Source organism: Pseudophryne corroboree, chromosome 8 (genome assembly GCF_028390025.1).
Source record: "Pseudophryne corroboree isolate aPseCor3 chromosome 8, aPseCor3.hap2, whole genome shotgun sequence".
NCBI lineage: Eukaryota > Metazoa > Chordata > Amphibia > Anura > Myobatrachidae > Pseudophryne > Pseudophryne corroboree.
The window spans coordinates 260,518,419-260,532,732 of record NC_086451.1 but is presented as its reverse complement, the minus strand read 5'-3'; the positions used below and the strand labels follow the sequence as shown (position 1 = coordinate 260,532,732).

Genomic DNA, 14,314 nt, shown 5'->3' with positions numbered 1-14,314 from the left:
TCTGATGTCTCCAAATCTCTAGTTGACATCTACTAGCTATATAACCAATAGTACTGGAACCAATGTTGCTGCATGCATGTCATACAGCATGCACTGGATCTGGGTGCCTTAGAAAAGATTACCCTAGTAATCTCCAGGTCAGTCCAGTACTGCACTTGTTAAACACCTCAGGTCATCTGCACTCCATGCCTGTAATCTACCTGTCACTGATCCATCTCTGAGAGGGCAGGAAGGGCAACAAGAGGTTTTTTTACACAGAGATCCTTTAAGACCAGAGCATTTAGTACAATCTGTGCAATCTTTGGCTAGAACAGAGCCAGGAAAAGCTGCCTGGAAGGCATGGTGACACGAGAGGCTCTCTGGCTGCGTCTGACGTATCTCCTTCCTCTTGTGTTCTTATAAAGAATCTCAGTTTGTAGCAAACATCCCAGAAGAGAGGCACTCCTGGCTGCCCATGCACTGTGGGACATAAATGACTGTTGCTGCCTGGCTTCTCTTTAGATAGTGTGAAGAGGAAACCTATCCCCAGGAGTTTTCCAGCTGGGGACAAAAAGTTTTCAGAGTAAAAGAAAAAAGTTCTAGTAGAGGCTGCAGCCTGTGTGATCTATTCAGCACAGACCTGACCGGCACCTGTAAGGAGGCACAGCTTCGGGATCGCGATGTCCAGCTGAGCAGCTAAAGCTATCCCTTGCTGCTGCTGCTGCTGGAAGCTGCGCTACAAAGTATCCTCTCTGCATGCTGGAGCCAGGAGTTATCGCTGTGGATTTCAGGACAATTGCAAATAAGGAATTGCAAGGATCAGCTGTGTAGTTCTTACACGCTACCGTCTCATCAGCTGTCAGCATGGGGATCATGCACATTGTCACTTTGGCTTTTGCCCTCCTACAAGGAGTGCAGTGCAGCACAGGTAAGAGGCAGCGACCATCAGCTTCCAGCCCATGTACTCTGTAGATAAGTGCATGTGTGGGTTGGCTACAGTAGGTGTTTTATTGCAGGTGCTCTAAGTCAGGTGGCTCTGACATGCGATTGGCTATAGTCACTGTATGGAGATGGCATTGTACCACCGATTTCTCATTATCAGCATGGAACACACTTGATACATTTTGAATCAATAGTTTGACCTTCTTTACTGTTTATTGTAGAGGTCACAAACTCTGTCCTGAAAAGTTGTTGAAGCTTGTTTAAAGATGAATCAGGTTACAAGTCTTGAAGATGTAGCGTCTACTCATGTAAGGGCTTAAACAGCAGCACAAGACCTATTGCTGCTCAGGACAGTTCTCTTGTACAATTAGGAATTTGTCTTTATGTATGTACTGTATGTATTTATTTATTTATTTATTTATTTATTCATTTCTTTCTTGCTTCGTTTTAGAGGGTCGATAAGTATACAGTCCCATATATCATCTATTTAACAATCATACATGGGATAAATCATTGCTCATCGTACATTACATGGATCTGTGACCGTATAATCGATAGATAGATAGATAGATAGATAGATAGATAGACAACCAACCGTATAAACAAGGTTGTTCAACGCACAAGTTTTCTAACACTGACAGAGATGACATCAGAACTCACCAATTATAAATGAGGACATAATAACTCACTCCTTATACAGAAGATATTAGAGGAGTGTACCCATACTGTATATTACAATAGGGTTATTATGCATGTCATGTACATAATTCTTACAAGCAGTGATGGAAGGTAAACACATGAGGGTGTGACTTGTCTTTGTAGTGTTTGCTATACAGACAGCGGCAGATGCTGTGATGTAAGCCTGCTACAACTGTAAGTGATGTGTGTGATACAGAGACACAAGTGCAGCTTCTCAAACTCGGTCAAGGCTGGGCACACTGGCAGTCCAGGTTGTAATGATATCCATGTTGAGCACATGTGACGTAAATAGTACCCCAGTCATGTTAATTTAACCATCTCTTCTCAAGTATTGACATCTTTACAACCCGGACTGTTATTGTGTGTTGAGGACTGAGTTTGAGAAGCACTGCATTAGAGTACACGTTCAGTAAATGACACTAGTTAATGTTGTTTTGTGAAGTGTAGTTCTGATTGATTGATTGATTGATTGATTGACTGACTGACTGAGCTCCTCAATTATATAGATGCCTTCTGCCCACTGTAAATTTCACACCGCATTGTACCACAAACCACATCTTAAATGATTGCAAATGTGACTATTATACCCAGGCGAATTGCTGCGGTCTGGAAACTATGCATCACCGCATTTCCCCAGTGGAAACAGCCGTTTACACCCATTCACATAAAAATGCCCTATAGCGACCTTTAGTCAGCATTGTAATGTTACATCATTCTATTTGTTTTCTTTCTGAATACAACTATTTCAGATATGTAATAATTTGACTGCTTGGCGGAGGTATATTATTTTTTTTTTATTTCGGGATGTGTTTTCAATTAGCGCTACAAATTCTCTGAATAGAGTTCAGTTTGCAAAAGCTGCCAACAGATGGCGCTCTACTCCCCAATTGTATTTTTTAAGTGTAAATTGCTCAGTTACCGTTTATTTTATTATCCTGTGTCCAAATGTAAAACTGAATGCAGACTTGCATGCAGACTCAAGCCGGGTACACACGAGGTGATGCTGAAATGCCGGCGATGAACGACTATATTGTTGAACAATATGGCGTTCAACAATATAGCGCGTACACACTGAACGTTATCATTCAATGATCAGTGACATCACCACCGGCATTCCCGGACATGCAGCTCAGACCGACATTGACGGGTTGAGCAACTTGTCAGCTCAATATTGGTGATCGCTGAACAACGTGCGGGAGCGCGCATCATTCATCGTTCACCAATAATGCCCCTATACACAATGGATGATATAAGCCTAAAAATAAATGATAACAACATTTATGTCGATATCGTTTATTTTTTAGGCTGAAATTGCGCAGTGTGTTCCCAACTTTACATATAGGTTCATGGTGCCAAGCTGTCATAGAAAGTGGGGGTAAAGGTGCATACACACTGAGCGCTTTTCCCCGCTGCCCAGCGATGTCAGCGGGGGTGAGCGGTTTTCCATAGCAGAACGCTATGGAAAGCCGCTCACCCCGCCGTTCATCCACTGGTAATAGCAGTAGATGAACGGTGGCTGCTGGCAATGAAGCATCATCGCTCACCACTCATCACTTGTGCATACACACTGGGCGGCTTTGAGCTGAAAGCAGCTCAACACACCAAAAGTGATCTGCTTTCAGCTCAAAGTCGCCCAGTGTGTATGGGCCTTAAGCTACAGTATATACATGCTTGTTATGTGGCAAATTTTCAAAATATCTGATTCTACTTCAGACAGAGAATGGGATGTTGAGTAATATACATACCCGTGGTTCTCTACTGTTGTTGACCTACAGGGCATGCTAGAAGTAGTAGTTCAACAACAGTTAAAAAGCCCCTGTCCTTATCTACTCATGGCTCACATACTATAGATGCCTTTGCTTTCATGTTTGAAGTGCAGCATCTAATTGTGCAAAAGGAAATCACTAATTTCTATGAATAAAAATAAGGGGTTTGTACACAAACACTAAGCTACAGTACAGTACATACTGTAGGTACAAAGACCTGTATGACACAACCCTTATAGGAACCTTTCATTTGGACCTGGAAAACGGAGTAATTTTTACAGTGAAGAAAAATGCATATGTTCCATTTTGATTAACAACTGTCTGTATTTTCTGCCATAATTCGACTTCCAATAATTGCATTTACTGAAGTGTTAGTGTTTAGTAACATAATAGTAGTCATTTTATTATTATTATTATTATTATTATTATTATAACAACTTAGGGGTAAATTTACTAAAGCTTCTAAAAATGAAAAGTGGTGATGTTGCCCAAAGCAACCAATCAGATTCTGTCTATCACTTTCTAGGATGCACTTTTTCATTTTTAGAATAAATATACCCCTTAGTGCTCTAGAGTTCTTTGCAACTTCCTTATGATTCCATTAATACAATGTTATCACTTGTTTACAACCCAATGAACTGTAATGATACCTACCATAACTGACCAAACAATTTACAATGTAATCCACCTATAATAATCTGACATGTCTATATTATCCAGTTATGCATCTTGTCTGGACTAGAACCTTTTGATAAAAGTCGGTGTTCATAATTGTTTTTTTTTAATAAGAGCTATAAGTATGTCACATACCTGTCTTACTAGTATATTTCACTCATATTTAATGTTATGTGTAACTATAAAAGTATTTTCTCCCGAACACAGACTTCATCTATAAACTTAACTTTATTTGTACTCTACCTGCCTAAGCCATCATAAACAGCACTAAGCAAAAAGTAAAAAAAAAAAAAAAAAAAAAATTACTTTGGCTCTGCATGGGTCAGTGTAATAATTTTTTATTATTATAAAATATGTTGATTTTCAAAGTCATCATTTTTGATTAGCAATGGCTGCTTGCTTCGGCAGTTGACAATCTCTGACAATAATTCACTTTTCCCCATCATAAACACTTGTTAAAAGCTACATAACCAAAAAGGAGACATACTGTAACATCTGCTCAAAAGAACCACCTCAAGAGTGATTTTCATAATGCTAATATAAGATGTGAACAATTTTCACAGTCCTGGAGATTTCCTGTTGCTTATTAATGTTGCCAACATTATAAGGTCTCAATTCAATTTAATGCAATGTTAATGGCGCCTGGAAGGAGGTCCCAGAGCTATTCAATAGGTCGTGCTGTTAAGCCCAACTAGAGTATTTCTGCTCGCATGCCTCCTGAGGTGCGAGCAGAAATCCGAGTAAACTAGTGCCACAATGCTGTTTTCTGCCTTTAGCATGGCACAAACGGCATAAGGAACATGAGTCAAAGAATGCTGGTTCCCGCAACTAAACACACAGCTTAAGGCGTGAGAACTGGCATCTCCCGGCTAGTGATGAGGACAATTGAATAGCTCCGGGACCTCTTTCCCGGCGCTATTAACATTGTGTTGAATTGAATCAAGCCCTATAAAGACATGCTGACATCCACACTTACTCATGGTAAATGTTCCAACAGTTGGACACATAAGCTTTGGAAATATGTTCCCCATGCCTAGACCATACTTAATAAAGAAGTGGTTAATTTAATAGAAGAAATAGATTATTTTGCATTTGCATATTTATATTGAAGATTGGAATTGGTTTGATTATTAATGGTGGGCTGATTATTAATGGGTATCACTGAGATGCTTCAGTTATCACCTTGAATTTCTAATGAATGAATGTTTAAGGTCAAGACAGACAGCAATAAAATATGATCTTATAAATCATGTTTAAAAAGCACAGACTGTAGTGCCTAGGTGGGCTGAGCTCTTATCTGCTGGATAACCTTATGCATATGTGTTGGCTAAAACATAAGTAGTTCATTCTTTAAACAGCTTGAATACTCTATAAACCTTCCACAGATCAGGTCAAGTGTGCTTTATGGTAGGTCCCTGGAAACAAGGCATATTTCTCTTGTAATGAGATAACAGTTTACTGCAGGGAAGATACTTATACTAATGCTAAAGGGAAACTTGAAAGTTACACGTTATATTTTATTGTGTCTGAGTCTTTGTATTTCGGTATTAGATACAGTACATTTGCAATCTTAATTATACCTGTTGGAGGGTGCCTGATGCACCACAGATACCAGAATTGCTCTAGAAATTTGCTTATAACGATTGCATTTAAATGCTGCAAAAGTATATTACAGACTAGGAAAGATCACACAATAGCTCTGTGAAAGGTGCGAGTAAGTGCTGGTCAAATAATACTATGTTTTTGTGTTAGTTTTTTTCTCTTTCTGTTTGTTTGTTCATAGATGCAGCCGCCCTCGCCCCCCCACCCCCCCCTGATATTTTAGTCGTTCACCCCCTGTGAATTTTAAACCCACAAGAATGAGGATACAACAGGCATATTCCAAATGTCAGTTGTTCCTTTTGAAATATTTCCATTAATATTAACATTAATATTTCCATTAACATGTTTTAGGATGGTACCCAGAAGAAAGAAAAAAAAAATCATATTGTAATTCAATAATAGACAGACAATAAGACAGATAAAACAGGTTAAGATGATTTCCTTGGAATATGCTCTTTGAAATTGAATGGTCAAAATTACGGTGAAACCCAGGCTGACTGAGGTTGGCTTCTGTGTCCCTGGATACGTTTGTTATTCCCCTTTCACTCAGAAAGTCAAATTCCCAGGTGAAGAAGTTCTACCCGGTAATTTGCCGATAAATGTGGGTCCTTTTTCTGCGTGAAAGGGTCAACCCGGGTTGAAATTCCCGGGATTTCGACCCAGGAATTTACCAGGGTTGGAGACCAGGGAATTTCGGTCTGGGTTAACCCTTTCATACAGACAAAATACCCGTTTTGATCCGCAAATTACCAGGTAGAAATTCTTGATCCGGTAATTTGCTTGTCTGTGTGAATGGGGGGTCAGACAAGGACCGGCAAAACTACATGGCACTGAAATGCCATGTAAAAGCCAGGATTTTCAGACATCTCTGTCTGGCTATATTATTGCATTTTAAGATTTGTAGTTTAATGGTAGCTGAAGAGCTCTGATTTGCTAAGCCTGGTCCGCACCGTGCCACAACAAGCTGATGGTGAGGTTCTGACGACTGGGCGTTCGCTGGGTAAGTGGATGCTATAGCGGGGAAGGAATTGAGAAGGTCGGATTTAGTTCCTTCTCATATACCTTGCAGCTCAAGGAGAGTTCAATATAAGGATGAAGACTAGCGGGCTGAAGAAGATATGCTTAGTAAATGAGACTGAAGAACACAGAGGAATGAAGACTTGAGGACTGAAGAATGAATGCTTAGCAAACATGGCTGAAGAACACTGAAGAACACTAAAGAATGAATGCCCGGCAGACGTGGTTGAAGAACACTGAAAAATCCTGAAAAAAAGAATGCTTGGCACATGTGGCTGAAGAACACTGAAGAATAAGACTTGAAGAGTGAAGAATAAATGCTTAGCAAACATGGCTGAAGAACACTGAAGAATACTGAAGAATGAATGCTTGGCAGACATGGCTGAAGAACACTGAATAATATCACTTGAAGACTAAAGAATGAATGCTTAGCAAACTTGGCTGAAGAACACAGAATAATACTGAAAAATAAATGCTTGGCAGATGTGTCTCAAGAACACTGAATAATGAATGCTTGGCAGACGTGGCTGAAGAACACTGAAGAATACTAAGGAATTAATGCTTGGCAGACATGGCTGAAGAACACTGAAGAATACTGAATAATTAATTCTTGGCAGATGTGGCTGAAGAACATTGAAGAATAAGACTTGAAGACTGAAAAATGATTGCTTAGCAAATGTGGCGGAAGAACACTGGAGAATGAATGCTTGGCAGATGTGGCTGAAGAACACTGTGAATAAGACTTGAAGACTGAAGAATGAATGCTTAGCAAATGTGGCTGAAGAAGACTAACGAACACTGAAGAATGAATTCTTGGCAGACGTGGCTGAAGAATACTGAAGAATGAATGCTTGGCAGATGTGGCTAAAGAAAACTAAACAATACTGAAGAATAAATGCTTTGCTGACATGGCTGAAGAGCACTGCTGCAGACCAGAGAACCCCTCTACGGTCATAGGGTACCCGAGTTCGCCACTTGGTGGGTGGTCAGCCGCTGTCAGCAGAAGTGGAAAGATGACCGGCAAGAGTACAGCGGCGGGTTACAGGGAAGACTCGGAGAGCAGAGCTGGAGACCCTTGGAGCACGGGAAACAACCACAGGAATTTTCTGAGGGAGCACAGAGCTGGAGCTTCTGCACTTAGCATTAACTTGAAGCACTGGCAGTGTTAGAGTCTGGGCTGACCCCTTTTACAAGAGGATGTTGCCTGGGATTGGCTGAACAAAACCACAGAGCACAACCATTGGCTACAGAAAAGTTGGTCTCCAACCATGGCAGTCCTCAGCACAGCAGATACACAAGGGCATGCTCCTTTACCTGCCCAGTCCCCCGTCTCCGGTACTCAGGAACCCAGACAAGTCACTGCCGCTAGACGCCCCTCACCTTACCTTGGCCGTGACCAGTACTCCGCCACTGCAGCACACCAGGAACCGATCGGGCAAGCTCCAGGCCCTGACACCGGAGGTAAGCCCTGGGTTCTTGACACACTGTCTCAGAGAACTCAGCGATTCTGGTAGAGGTTAATTATTGGGAGTGTATGGGAGGAGCTTCGATTAAATAATCTCTTACGAATCATAGTGTCTGAGCTAGTGTCAGCTTTGAACTACAAGGACAAAACATTATCAGAAAAGGGCAAAAGTGGGAAAAAGTTTTACAATATCTGCTGATCAATTGCAAATTTCAACATAAAGTATGAGCAGCCAGGCCCAGTGAGAACACAATAGAAGTAGAGATGTGCACTTGAAATTTTTCGGGTTTTGTGTTTTGGTTTTGGGTTCGGTTCCGCGGCCGTGTTTTGGGTTCGACCGCGTTTTGGCAAAACCTCACCGAATTTTTTTTGTCGGATTCGGGTGTGTTTTGGATTCGGGTGTTTTTTTCAAAAAACACTAAAAAACAGCTTAAATCATAGAATTTGGGGGTCATTTTGATCCCAAAGTATTATTAACCTCAAAAACCATAATTTTCACTCATTTTCAGTCTATTCTGAACACCTCACACCTCACAATATTATTTTTAGTCCTAAAATTTGCACCGAGGTCGCTGGATGACTAAGCTAAGCGACCCTAGTGGCCGACACAAACACCTGGCCCATCTAGGAGTGGCACTGCAGTGTCACGCAGGATGGCCCTTCCAAAAAACACTCCCCAAACAGCACATGACGCAAAGAAGAAAAAAAGAGGCGCAATGAGGTAGCTGTGTGAGTAAGATAAGCGACCCTAGTGGCCGACACAAACACCTGGCCCATCTAGGAGTGGCACTGCAGTGTCACGCAGGATGGCCCTTCCAAAAAACACTCCCCAAACAGCACATGACGCAAAGAAGAAAAAAAGAGGCGCAATGAGGTAGCTGTGTGAGTAAGATAAGCGACCCTAGTGGCCGACACAAACACCTGGCCCATCTAGGAGTGGCACTGCAGTGTCACGCAGGATGGCCCTTCCAAAAAACACTCCCCAAACAGCACATGACGCAAAGAAGAAAAAAAGAGGCGCAATGAGGTAGCTGTGTGAGTAAGATAAGCGACCCTAGTGGCCGACACAAACACCTGGCCCATCTAGGAGTGTCACTGCAGTGTCACGCAGGATGGCCCTTCCAAAAAACACTCCCCAAACAGCACATGACGCAAAGAAGAAAAAAAGAGGCGCAATGAGGTAGCTGTGTGAGTAAGATAAGCGACCCTAGTGGCCGACACAAACACCTGGCCCATCTAGGAGTGGCACTGCAGTGTCACGCAGGATGGCCCTTCCAAAAAACACTCCCCAAACAGCACATGACGCAAAGAAGAAAAAAAGAGGCGCAATGAGGTAGCTGTGTGAGTAAGATAAGCGACCCTAGTGGCCGACACAAACACCTGACCCATCTAGGAGTGGCACTGCAGTGTCACGCAGGATGGCCCTTCCAAAAAACACTCCCCAAACAGCACATGACGCAAAGAAGAAAAAAAGAGGCGCAATGAGGTAGCTGTGTGAGTAAGATAAGCGACCCTAGTGGCCGACACAAACACCTGGCCCATCTAGGAGTGTCACTGCAGTGTCACGCAGGATGGCCCTTCCAAAAAACACTCCCCAAACAGCACATGACGCAAATAAAAATGAAAGAAAAAAGAGGTGCAAGATGGAATTGTCCTTGGGCCCTCCCACCCACCCTTATGTTGTATAAACAGGACATGCACACTTTAACCAACCCATCATTTCAGTGACAGGGTCTGCCACACGACTGTGACTGAAATGACGGGTTGGTTTGGACCCCCACCGAAAAAGAAGCAATTAATCTCTCCTTGCACAAACTGGCTCTACAGAGGCAAGATGTCCACCTCATCATCATCCTCCGATATATCACCGTGTACATCCCGCTCCTCACAGATTATCAATTCGTCCCCACTGGAATCCACCATCTCAGCTCCCTGTGTACTTTGTGGAGGCAATTGCTGCTGGTCAATGTCTCCACGGAGGAATTGATTATAATTAATTTTAATGAACATCATCTTCTCCACATTTTCTGGAAGTAACCTCGTACGCCGATTGCTGACAAGGTGAGCGGCGGCACTAAACACTCTTTCGGAGTACACACTTGTGGGAGGGCAACTTAGGTAGAATAAAGCCAGTTTGTGCAAGGGCCTCCAAATTGCCTCTTTTTCCTGCCAGTATAAGTACGGACTGTCTGACGTGCCTACTTGGATGCGGTCACTCATATAATCCTCCACCATTCTTTCAATGGTGAGAGAATCATATGCAGTGACAGTAGACGACATGTCCGTAATCGTTGTCAGTTCCTTCAGTCCGGACCAGATGTCAGCATCAGCAGTCGCTCCAGACTGCCCTGCATCACCGCCAGCGGGTGGGCTCGGAATTCTGAGCCTTTTCCTCGCACCCCCAGTTGCGGGAGAATGTGAAGGAGGAGATGTTGACAGGTCGCGTTCCGCTTGACTTGACAATTTTGTCACCAGCAGGTCTTTGAACCCCAGCAGACTTGTGTCTGCCGGAAAGAGAGATCCAAGGTAGGTTTTAAATCTAGGATCGAGCACGGTGGCCAAAATGTAGTGCTCTGATTTCAACAGATTGACCACCCGTGAATCCTTGTTAAGCGAATTAAGGGCTCCATCCACAAGTCCCACATGCCTAGCGGAATCGCTCCCTTTTAGCTCCTCCTTCAATGCCTCCAGCTTCTTCTGCAAAAGCCTGATGAGGGGAATGACCTGACTCAGGCTGGCAGTGTCTGAACTGACTTCACGTGTGGCAAGTTCAAAAGGTTGCAGAACCTTGCACAACGTTGAAATCATTCTCCACTGCGCTTGAGACAGGTACATTCCACCTCCTATATCGTGCTCAATTGTATAGGCTTGAATGGCCTTTTGCTGCTCCTCCAACCTCTGAAGCATATAGAGGGTTGAATTCCACCTCGTTACCACTTCTTGCTTCAGATGATGGCAGGGCAGGTTCAGGCGTTTTTGGTGGTGCTCCAGTCTTCTGTACGTGGTGCCTGTACGCCGAAAGTGTCCCGCAATTCTTCTGGCCACCGACAGCATCTCTTGCACGTCCCTGTCGTTTTTTAAAAAATTCTGCACCACCAAATTCAAGGTATGTGCAAAACATGGGACGTGCTGGAATTTCCCCATATTTAATGCACACACAATATTGCTGGCGTTGTCCGATGCCACAAATCCACAGGAGAGTCCAATTGGGGTAAGCCATTCCGCGATGATCTTCCTCAGTTGCCGTAAGAGGTTTTCAGCTGTGTGCGTATTCTGGAAACCGGTGATACAAAGCGTAGCCTGCCTAGGAAAGAGTTGGCGTTTGCGAGATGCTGCTACTGGTGCCGCCGCTGCTGTTCTTGCGGCGGGAGTCCATACATCTACCCAGTGGGCTGTCACAGTCATATAGTCCTGACCCTGCCCTGCTCCACTTGTCCACATGTCCGTGGTTAAGTGGACATTGGGTACAACTGCATTTTTTAGGACACTGGTGAGTCTTTTTCTGACGTCCGTGTACATTCTCGGTATCGCCTGCCTAGAGAAGTGGAACCTAGATGGTATTTGGTAACGGGGGCACACTACCTCAAGAAATTGTCTAGTTCCCTGTGAACTAACGGCGGATACCGGACGCACGTCTAACACCAACATAGTTGTCAAGGCCTCAGTTATCCGCTTTGCAACAGGATGACTGCTGTGATATTTCATCTTCCTCGCAAAGGACTGTTGGACAGTCAATTGCTTGGTGGAAGTAGTAAAAGTGGGCTTACGACTTCCCCTCTGGGATGACCATCGACTCCCAGCAGCAACAACAGCAGCGCCAGCAGCAGTAGGCGTTACACGCAAGGATGCATCGGAGGAATCCCAGGCAGGAGAGGACTCGTCAGAATTGCCAGTGACATGGCCTGCAGGACTATTGGCATTCCTGGGGAAGGAGGAAATTGACACTGAGGGAGTTGGTGGGGTGGTTTGCATGAGCTTGGTTACAAGAGGAAGGGATTTTCTGGTCAGTGGACTGCTTCCGCTGTCACCCAAAGTTTTTGAACTTGTCACTGACTTATTATGAATGCGCTGCAGGTGACGTATAAGGGAGGATGTTCCGAGGTGGTTAACGTCCTTACCCCTACTTATTACAGCTTGACAAAGGCAACACATGGCTTGACAAATGTTGTCCGCATTTCTGTTGAAATACTTCCACACCGAAGAGCTGATTTTTTTGGTATTTTCACCAGGCATGTCAACGGCCCTATTCCTCCCACGGACAACAGGTGTCTCCCCGGGTGCCTGACTTAAACAAACCACCTCACCATCAGAATCCTCCTTGTCAATTTCCTCCCCAGCGCCAGCAACACCTCATCCTGGTGTACTTCAACACTGACATCTTCAATCTGACTATCAGGAACTGGACTGCGGGTGCTCCTTCCAGCACTTGCAGGGGGCGTGCAAATGGTGGAAGGCGCATGCTCTTCACGTCCAGTGTTGGGAAGGTCAGGCATCGCAACCGACAGAATTGGACTCTCCTTGTGGATTTGGGATTTCGAAGAACGCACAGTTCTTTGCGGTGCTTTTGCCAGCTTGAGTCTTTTCATTTTTCTAGCGAGAGGCTGAGTGCTTCCATCCTCATGTGAAGCTGAACCACTAGCCATGAACATAGGCCAGGGCCTCAGCCGTTCCTTGCCACTCCGTGTGGTAAATGGCATATTGGCAAGTTTACGCTTCTCCTCCGACAATTTTATTTTAGATTTTGGAGTCCTTTTTTTACTGATATTTGGTGTTTTGGATTTTACATGCTCTGTACTATGACATTGGGCATCGGCCTTGGCAGACGACGTTGCTGGCATTTCATCGTCTCGGCCATGACTAGTGGCAGCAGCTTCAGCACGAGGTGGAAGTGGATCTTGATCTTTCCCTAATTTTGGAACCTCAACATTTTTGTTCTCCATATTTTAATAGGCACAACTAAAAGGCACCTCAGGTAAACAATGGAGATGGATGGATACTAGTATACTTATGGATGGACGAGCAACTGCCGACACAGAGGTAGCTACAGCCGTGGACTACTGTACTGTGTCTGCTGCTAATATAGACTGGATGATAATGAGATGAAATTAATATATATATATATATAATATCACTAGTACTGCAGCCGGACAGGTATATATATTTATTATGTAATGACTGATGACGGACCTGCTGGACACTGTCAGCTCAGCAGCACCGCAGACTGCTACAGTAAGCTACTATAGTAGTATGTATCAAGAAGAAAGAGGAAAAAAAAACCACGGGTAGGTGGTATACAATTATGGATGGACCAGCGACTGCCGACACAGAGGTAGCTACAGCCGTGGACTACCGTACTGTGTCTGCTGCTAATATAGACTGGATGATAATGAGATGAAATTAATATATATATATATATATATATAATATCACTAGTACTGCAGCCGGACAGGTATATATATTTATTATGTAATGACTGATGACGGACCTGCTGGACACTGTCAGCTCAGCAGCACCGCAGACTGCTACAGTAAGCTACTATAGTAGTATGTATCAAGAAGAAAGAGAAAAAAAAAAACCACGGGTAGGTGGTATACAATTATGGATGGACCAGCGACTGCCGACACAGAGGTAGCTACAGCCGTGGACTACCGTACTGTGTCTGCTGCTAATATAGACTGGATGATAATGAGATGAAATTAATATATATATATAATATCACTAGTACTGCAGCCGGACAGGTATATATATTTTTTATGTAATGACTGATGACGGACCTGCTGGACACTGTCAGCTCAGCAGCACCGCAGACTGCTACAGTAAGCTACTATAGTAGTATGTATCAAGAAGAAAGAGAAAAAAAAAACCACGGGTAGGTGGTATACAATTATGGATGGACCAGCGACTGCCGACACAGAGGTAGCTACAGCCGTGGACTACCGTACTGTGTCTGCTGCTAATATAGACTGGATGATAATGAGATGAAATTAATATGTATATATATATATAATATCACTAGTACTGCAGCCGGACAGGTATATATATTTATTATGTAATGACTGATGACGGACCTGCTGGACACTGTCAGCTCAGCAGCACCGCAGACTGCTACAGTAAGCTACTATAGTAGTATGTATCAAGAAGAAAGAGGAAAAAAAAAAACCACGGGTAG

General features: G+C 43.5%; 1 protein-coding gene across 1 annotated transcript in view; it reads left to right on the top strand.

Moving 5' to 3' along the window:
* Positions 1-442: 442 nt before the first annotated feature.
* Positions 443-14,314, top strand: part of LOC134948917 (vascular endothelial growth factor receptor kdr-like) — a 334,002-nt gene continuing 320,130 nt past the window's right edge. Inside the window, exon 1 of the mRNA XM_063937198.1 lies at positions 443-907. Within this exon, the coding sequence (XP_063793268.1) occupies positions 844-907 (64 nt within the window). The 5' untranslated portion in view covers positions 443-843. The remainder of the gene's footprint in view (positions 908-14,314) is intronic.